At 37.0% G+C, this 8,790-nt stretch overlaps 1 protein-coding gene across 3 annotated transcripts; it reads left to right on the plus strand.

Moving 5' to 3' along the window:
- The first annotated feature begins 4,404 nt into the window (after positions 1 to 4,404).
- LOC142625622 (BTB/POZ domain-containing protein DOT3) lies at positions 4,405 to 8,497 on the plus strand. Of its 3 annotated transcripts, none has more exons than XM_075799284.1 (6): positions 4,405 to 4,561; positions 4,775 to 4,844; positions 5,660 to 6,555; positions 6,753 to 7,014; positions 7,131 to 7,259; positions 7,837 to 8,497. In XM_075799284.1, exons 1-6 carry the CDS (start codon positions 4,428 to 4,430, stop codon positions 8,188 to 8,190), a joined length of 1,845 nt encoding a protein of 614 aa, XP_075655399.1. In that variant the 5' UTR covers positions 4,405 to 4,427; the 3' UTR covers positions 8,191 to 8,497. The 3 variants fall into 3 exon arrangements, with proteins under 3 accessions (XP_075655399.1, XP_075655400.1, XP_075655401.1); XM_075799285.1 differs by having other exon boundaries at positions 4,424 to 4,561; positions 7,782 to 8,036; XM_075799286.1 differs by having other exon boundaries at positions 4,424 to 4,561; positions 7,819 to 7,935.
- The last annotated feature ends 293 nt before the right edge of the window (positions 8,498 to 8,790 follow it).

Consider the following 8,790-nt stretch of genomic DNA (forward strand, 5'->3'; position numbering starts at 1 on the left):
GTTTGAAGCAGACCATAAACAGAGCAAAAACTAAAGAAGATCTTCAGGACCAACAACAAGACCCAAACAAAGACTCTATACAACAAGAAGAACCAACAAATACTAACCAAAAAAAAACATAACAGAACAAGAACCATGGAGTTCTGAACTGAACAAAAACAAAGCAACACCTAAGCTAACAAAACCCACAAGCTTCAGATATTACATTCAACAGGACATGATATGAATGAAAAAAATAGGGATATATATTGAGGATTAAAAACTTTGTGATATATATTGGGGATTAATGTATATGTGTGTGTGTGTATATATATATATATATATATATATATATAGTCGTCTTCTGGACAGGGCACGTGGAGCGGCTTTTAGAACCAGAGGCACCTGACTGTCAGGCTGACCATTTTATCAAAAATTTAGTGATGCTTTTTGAAGGTGGGCTGAGCCCAAACCTTCCAGGCTCGTAGTTCCTTAATACCAAAGACCAACAACTCTTAGATAAGGCCCACAACAGACCTAACGCCATCCGCCCAGATCCCAACTACTCAAACCAATAACAACATATATAAATTATAAATACTTAAAAATATCCCTTACAACTGCCGCACATCTTAAATGTGATGGTTATAAGTGCTTGTACGGTGTGTCGAGAAAGGGTTAGATTACAAATTTTCAGGAGAGAACTTTACACATATATACTTAGATAAGATTAAAATAGAATTTATATCTTGTATAAAAAAAAATATCCCCCCGCAGACCAACACCAATACAGACCAACACCAATACGCCTAAACCAAAAACCAACAAATGTCCATCTAGCGTCAAATGCAAAATATCAACCCTGTTTGCACATCAATTTATTTGACTTTTTGTAGATTTTTTTTAATATATTAAAAGTGTGCTTAAGTATAATTGGACATTAAAAAGTAGGAAATTTTTTTTGAAGTTTTAAAAATAATATACATGAACAAAATAAGCTAAAAACTAAGTGACCGTTTGGAAAGCGTTTCCCTCAGCATGTCTACGTTTAGCGTTTAAAAGGTAGGTCCCATAGCAACTGTGCACTTCTCAACCAACTTCACTATAAATGCAGATTATATATTTTGCTCAGTCCCACACAGCACTGTTCATATTTAAAAATTATTTTGCTATAGTGTTTTCAGCAATAAGTTTTCAATTTTCAGCAAATAAGCGATATCCAAACAAACCCTAAGGGGTCGTTTGGATAGAGCTTATTGCTGAAAATTGAAAACACTGTAGCAAAATAATTTTTAAATGTGTGAATAGTGCTGTGGGACCCATTTTTAATATTTTTTTCTGAATAAAGTACTTGTGGGTCCCGTGAACAGTGCGTGAACAGTGCAGCTACAGTGCGTGAACAGTGAAATTGGTCTCCCGCACAGTGAAATAACGTGTATGAACAGTACCGGTTACTGTTCATGCGCGTTGAAAAAAAAAAAAAGCTACAAAACGCATAATCTCAAAACGTGGCCACAATAAGGTGGAGTTTGGATACACGTTTTCACGTTTTGCGTTTTGCGTTTTGATTTTTTTTTTTTTTTCTGCTGCGGGGGGGGGACAACGCGCACTGTGCGCGCATTGTTCATGTACGTTTTTAGCAATTTTTTATTAAAAATGGGTCCCGCAGTACTATTTACACATTTAAAAATTATTTTGCTACAGTGTTTTCAGTTTTCAGCAATAAGTTCTATCCAAACGGACCAAGCTGAATCCAAACTCAGCTTAAGTGTCCATTTGGCAAAGATTATTTTTGCCAACTTATTTTACTATTCAGCTTATTTTTACTACTATTCATGAGTCTCAGTGCACTTTTTGGTACTATTTATGAGTCTCGCTGTACTGTTTCAACTAACTTCTATTTTTATTTACAGTACTCTTAGCAAAAAAATTTTAGTTTTAGCAAAATAATCAGATCTCAAACAGATTCTAAATAAAAAAATTAATGACAAACGCACTTGACACTCAATCAAAGGTAGGTTAAACAAACAGTCACTTCCCAATCCATGCCAACTCTCTCCAACAACAATGCAAGTTCCCCCCAATTGGATTCAAGTGCAACAGTCCCAATCTCCCCAATTGACCTTAGTCACTAACTCTATGTTTCGATGGAGGGACCTCGCCTCTCCTCTCTCTCCGATTCAAACAGATCATAAAGTTAGCTAACTAGTCCCAAAAAGTCTAGGAAGTTCAAATCCTAGAGTTGGGACACTGAAATGGGATTCACAGAAAGTTAGAGGCTCAGGCAAGGTTGGAAAAACTAACGCAAGAGAACATCTTTTTTCTTGGGATAAGTACACAGATGAGGTGAGACCAATAATTTTTCAGGCTTGCTTTCACTTTGTCCAAATTGGCCAAGGAGGCAGGTCCAATCATAATCCCACCCAAGCCTTGACGATCCTAACCTGGAACTACCATGGCCATGCCCGAGCCGAGTCAGTTTGAATGAAAGTTGCCTGTAAGGATTTCAAATTCTAGAAGCTGCTCCAATATGAAGCCAATCAAGATATGGGAAACACGCAAATGTATGGTACCCCACCATCACAATCAATATTTTCAAAAATGTGAGAATATAAAATCAGTCGTTTGGCTGTCAAATTACCAGTGAACAATGGGGTATCCCCCCTTGGACATCTTTGACATGTAATTGAACAGACAATAGTATAGAAGTTTTGAATACCCAGCACAGTATCATGGGCGTACAGTTGCATGCAGAAAGAGACCTTTGAATACATTTCTATTTCACATATTTCACACAAGGTATTTTTTTTTTTTAAATGAAACAAATATGGAAATAAAAATAATCAAAGACAAACAAACCCCCACCCACCCCCCAAAAAATCGTCTGTTGTTCCCAAGTTTTGTTTCAAAAAAAAAAATGTCAGCATAAATGTATGCGTGTTTTTTTACGTCACAAGAAATCTATAGTTAAAACAAATCCTCTTCTGGTAAGTAAACAGAAAATAATAATAATGCTTACATATATGCTACAAATGTTGGGAACAGTCAAGCTACATATGAACCACACAACCATCCATTGGTCCAGTCCACATTTGTGCGGTTCAAAATGGAACTGGCACAGCCAATATCATCCCCATTTCTCAGATGCTAAGCTAATGTGCGTGGAAATTGGCTTTTTACCCTTATTTTGCAAAAAATCTAACAATATGTTCTTATTTTGAAACTATTTAGGTCCATGTCCCTTTTTTGAAACTCAATTTTCTCAAAATCGATTTTTAATGTTGTAAGTGCACAATTGCACCTAGACCCAAAGGCAATTATGGACTCAGGCCCAATGAGCTTTAAACAATGAAATTTGTAGAGTGTGGGCTTGAAATCTAGATTAGAGGTACTGAGAACTTGATAACAGACTATAGTGTGCAAACACTTGTAAATAATGAATGATAATTGCAGATGGACCTCCTCGGACGTGAGCCGAAGACTACTTCTGTATTATTTCTCTTTCTTTCTTAAAGATTACAATTCTTCCTCTCCCTCTTGGTTACAGACTGCCCCCCCTAAATACTTCTTCCCCTGATGTTTTATCCACGTGTTGCTCAAATCCCCTCCCCTCTAGATATTTCTTCTCTTAGTGCCTTTGAATAGTAACCAGAAGTTTCAGTTCTACTGTTCAGGGGTCACTTCCCCATTAATGAGGCCAGGAAGGTAGGTGCAGAGTCTTTAATGTGGAGGTGGCAACCTTTGCTCATAATATTTTTCTAACACCGGTGTATCTAGAAGGTTCAGGGTTTCCCCCTCTTAACCAACAGTCTTTCTGGAATTCTGCCTTGACCTTCGTAGTGAATCTTCGAGTTCTCTTGGGTCTGTCCGAGGAGAAACTCACCCTCGGATGTGTCCTCGGACCCTCGGCGTATGGGCCGATTCGTAGTACTAACAAATTCTTAGCTCAAGAACAGATCGGCCTTCCTTGCTAGAGCCCAAAGGCCCAAATGCCCGCTTGGGTCCTTTTACTCCCCACAAATGTAAAACTCGATTTTTAGGAAATTGAGTTATGCCAAATCAAACTTTAAAAAGAAAAATTGTGGAACTCGAGTTCCATAAATTTTTTTTTTTTTTTAAGTTTGATTGCCTCTAACTCGATTTCTACAAATCGAGTTTCAAAACGGAAACATAAACCTAAATAGTTTCAAAATAGAGATATATTACTAGATATTTTAAAAAATAAGAGGAAAAGCCCATTTTCTTCCCTCTATATGTCACAATCCAATTTTGCGACAGGGAATAAACACAGAAGAAAAAACGAATAAACAATCCACCTACCCTCATAATGGTACTCCTAAGCCAACCACATACTCACTTCTCAGGCATTTATGTAGACAACCCACCCTATTATACCATATTAATTGACCATATGTATTGTCCCTCATGTGTCCAGCTAGAAAGCCACCATGAAGAAGTCTCTTCAAGTAACTGAACCAGGGAGTGATTCGGATGGCATTGATCAAGTTCACGACCAACGCATCGTAATTCCCACCAAATTTGTCTCTATAGCTGATAGCTTGGAAAAGAGAGAACACTCACGGTAATAGAAGTATTAGTCTAGAATTGGCAACAACAAATCAGTTTATCATAGGAGAGCCACGGCATGTTCTTTCTAGAGAATGTCTAAGCTGATATAGGAATAGGGATTCTCTCCTCTTTGACATAAATATTCAATTTTGGCATTTTTTTTTTCCTCTGATCCATTTTGTTTTCAGCGGCTTCTCTTCTCTCTCTAATGAGATCTTTCTTGCAGGTTTCTCACGTCTCAAATACCAACAGATTTATCAATCCAAGTTCAAGAAACTACCTTTAATGTTCACAAGGTATAAACAAGACAAAAAAACAATGTTCAATATTCAATATTCATTATGAAACACACACAAAAACTTGAAACTAAGTGTTTTTTTTTTTTGATAAGTAACTTGAAACTAAGTGTTTATATATATATATATATATATATATATATATATATATTAGGAGACACCACTTGAAACTATGTGTCACGTACACCACTTTGCATTGATACAATTTGTTTCATTAGTAGTGATTGAATGTGTGTACTATACATGATCTGATAAATATAATACAGGGGACTACTTGATATGGTAGATATAATACGGATGCACAAAAAAAGTAGAATTGGGGCTCTTTTGTTTGTAGGATAAATTTTCATAAAAAATAACTCTAAGCACATTTTTTATAATTTTAAGGGGAAAATAAAGAAAGGAGGGGAGGGGGGGGGGGGGGGGGGAGCAAAAAGAATAAGAATCATGTTCTTTTCATGTCTTAAAGGTATATCAAGAAAAAAAGAAAGAAATCCTCCATGTAGAATTTCTTATCTTCATAAAGCTCTAAACTCCACAACATTAAAGACCAATTCCTCTATTCAATTTTAGGAAGGGAAAAAAGATGTGACTATTGCCTAGTGAAGCAATCTAAACAAGAAGTCTCCCTTCCTTTTACTGTGACCGTGTGAGAATTTAAATGCATAAATAAAACCATAGTGTTTTTTTCATACTGATTTTTCTTTGTTGGGGGCCAGATATAACTTTGACGTCAGAATTAAAGATGAATATAGGGGATAAGATAAATAACCAGAAGTATTCACTCATTTCATAACTCAATTCTCCTGAAACAGTATCCCTTGGTGTCAAAATGCGGATACATAGGCCGATTGGAACTTCAGCCTTCAATCTCAAATTATGGGTACGACCTCAAGCTTGAAAACTTTCCAGGAGGATCAGAAACATTTGAAATCATTTTAAAATTCTGTTATGGTCTCCCAGTGGACTTAAACCCTAATAACATAGCTTTACTAAGATGTGCGTCAGAATTTCTGGAGATGACTGAAGAATTTGAAGATGGAAATCTCATCACCAAGAGTGAAGCTTTCCTCACATTTGTAGTCCTTTGCTCATGGAAAGATACCATTACTGTTCTAAAATCCTGTGAAGCTCTATTTCCATGGGCTGAAAATTTACAAATTGTTAGAAGATGCTGTGACTCACTAGCTTGGAAGGCTTCTAGGAAAAACTCATCAACTGGAGATGCAGTTCATGAAGAAGGCTGGTGGTTTGATGATATAGCTACCCTTCGTATTGATCATTTCAGGAGGATTATAACAGCAATAAGGGCTAAGGGAATAACACCAGAGATCATAGGTAAATGTATCGTGCACTATGCAGACAGATGGCTGCCGGGCATGGACATGGAGATAGAAGGAGTTAGAGGATATGGCCATGGAAAGAATGAGCTTCAGTTCAGTATTTGTAGTCAGAACGAGGAAGGGGGCATTGCACACAGCAAGGAGCAAAAAGCAATTATTGAGAGCCTAATAAGCATGCTTCCTCCTCAACAAGAAGCTGTTTCATGTAAATTCCTGTTGCAGATGCTAAAGATGGCAATAGTATATTCCGCAACACCAGCTTTGATTTCGGAGCTTGAAAAGAGAGTGGGGATGATGTTGGAAGATGCCAGTGTGAATGATCTTCTGATCCCAAGTTACAAAAATTTTGATCAAGGGAAACTAACAAAGTGAGTATGCTAACTTCCTCTTTCTTCCTAAATTGTGTGACATGACATTACAGTCCAGAAAAATTTTAATAGAAAAAGTTGTTGAATAACTAACCAAATAGACTAAGACTCTATAAAAAGAATAACTAACCACACTCCATCAAGAAACTAATAATACTAAATTTTCATCCTTGGTATTTCATTAATGGCTGGCACAGTTCTCCTGAACGATGCACAATGCATGACATAGATGTGGTGCAAAGGATAGTGGAATATTTTTTGATGCATGAACAGCAGCAGCAACAGCAACAGAAGTCTGGCAAATGCAATATAAGTAAGCTCTTAGACAATTACCTAGCTGAGATTGCAAGAGACCCAAATCTCTCTGTCACCAAGTTCCAAGTTTTGGCTGAATCATTGCCAGAAAATGTTCGAACATGTCATGATGGTCTCTATAGAGCCATTGACACCTACCTCAAGGTTACCTGTTATCCTTTCTCATTCTTCTTCTTGTGTATTATATTAATCTGCCTTTTATTTTTGGGAGGAGGGAGTGAAAAAAAAACTTGAACTCTACAATGTAATCTACTTTTCAGACGAATCGTTCACTACCTGAGCATGACCGAAGAAGACTGTGCAAGATAATGAACTGTGAGAAACTGTCTCTTGATGCATGCATGCACGCTGCTCAAAATGATCGATTGCCTCTAAGAACCATTGTCCAGGTATATATTTTATGAATTTTAGACCTTGTCTTGCACAAGCCTTGTAGATCTTTTAATGAGTAATAAAAGTAAGAAATTTTTAGAGCCATACAAGTCTTACTCTTACATACTTCATCAACAAACAATACTAGGTAGTTAAAGAATGAATATTGGATAAAGAATGGACACTAGGCCAAAATATCATTATTCTTACAAAGTACTTTGATACTTCATATATATACATATACATATAAAGTAATGCATGTTTGTATTTATGATGTCACAAGCACAGCCTGCCTAACGTTATAGATTTATAAGATTCCACAAAGTGAAGTTCATAGTCTTTCTTGTGGGCTACAATAAGTTGAGGGGGACCTTGGCCCAGGGTTCAAACCCAAGCCTTCCCTATGGGCAGAGACAAAAGTACCACTGAGCCGAGAGGCTCTTTGCAAAACTAAGTTCATAGACATGTAGCTAAGTAATAGACTGTAAATGCATTCAACAGAAATAAGTCCCATGATCTCAGTGCTCACCTGTATGTAGCATATCATCTTAACATTTCTCACATGTGGAAGAGAAGATGAGATGAGATATGCAGGTGCTACTGTCGGAGCAACTGAAGATGAGGGAAGAAATGCTAGACAAGAATGGCAACACCTCTGAGCCGGAGGGAAACCAGTCATCTACAAACATGGAGATCAAGACTATGAAGGCAGAGCTTGAAAACATGAAGACGAAGATGGAAGCGCTACAGAGTGATTATTCTGGTCTTCAAAAGGAGTATGGAAAGTTAAGCAACAAGCCAAAGAATGCATCGGGTTGGGCATTGAGTTGGAGGAGGATCAGGAACTCCTTCCATGCAAAATTAGATGGGGATGAAACTGGAGATGGACAACAGAGACCCAACCCAGCCCGTAAACGTAGCTCCAAACGAAGGTCATCCATCTCCTAAATTTTCTCAACATCTAAGATCCTGCACTATAATGCTAATTCCATCCAAAAGCCTTCAACAGGATCACCCATATCTGCTTTCTCAAGTTGGTGGGGTTTCTTTTCACAGGGTTTAGAGCAAACTCATAATCTGTATTATTTAATGATTCTCTAGCTTTAATGGATTTTTATTACATATATCCGAAAAAATAAAATAAAAGCTTCTCTAGCTTGGAAAAAAAAATAGCAGATGCCCGTAGAATTTGTATCAGTGGAGAGTGTAGAAAGGAAGTCCATAATTTTAGTCATATACTATTTCTATAGTCTCATACATTGTGTAGTTAGCTACACTTTATGCTACAAGACACTTGGCAAAAATTTAATCACTTTAAGATTCACAATTACGCGCTCATTGCTCTCAGGTGAACCTCAGCAACTTCCACCACACTAGCTACATTCACATTTCACACATCAAGCAAAACATATACTTTTTACTCTGCAATCCTCGAAAACCAACTTAAAAAATTCATTCGATCGAGAATCAATTTCTAAAATTAATTTCACACTCCATTTTATTGTTTTCATATAAATACCCACAAGCACTTTTCTCGCAATAACGCAT

The sequence above is a fragment of the Castanea sativa genome, chromosome 2, assembly GCF_040712315.1.
Source record: "Castanea sativa cultivar Marrone di Chiusa Pesio chromosome 2, ASM4071231v1".
Classification (NCBI taxonomy): Eukaryota; Viridiplantae; Streptophyta; class Magnoliopsida; order Fagales; family Fagaceae; genus Castanea; species Castanea sativa.

What these genes read in the sequence shown, in the direction of transcription:
- LOC142625622 (XM_075799284.1), top strand. Translation starts at nt 4,428, where the DNA reads ATGAAGAAGTCTCTTCAAGTAACTGAACCAGGGAGTGATTCGGATGGC. An exon ending in CCATTGACACCTACCTCAAG is followed by an intron (nt 7,015 to 7,130) that starts GTTACCTGTTAT and finishes TCTACTTTTCAG; the next exon opens with ACGAATCGTTCACTACCTGA. An exon ending in CTCTAAGAACCATTGTCCAG is followed by an intron (nt 7,260 to 7,836) that starts GTATATATTTTA and finishes TGAGATATGCAG; the next exon opens with GTGCTACTGTCGGAGCAACT.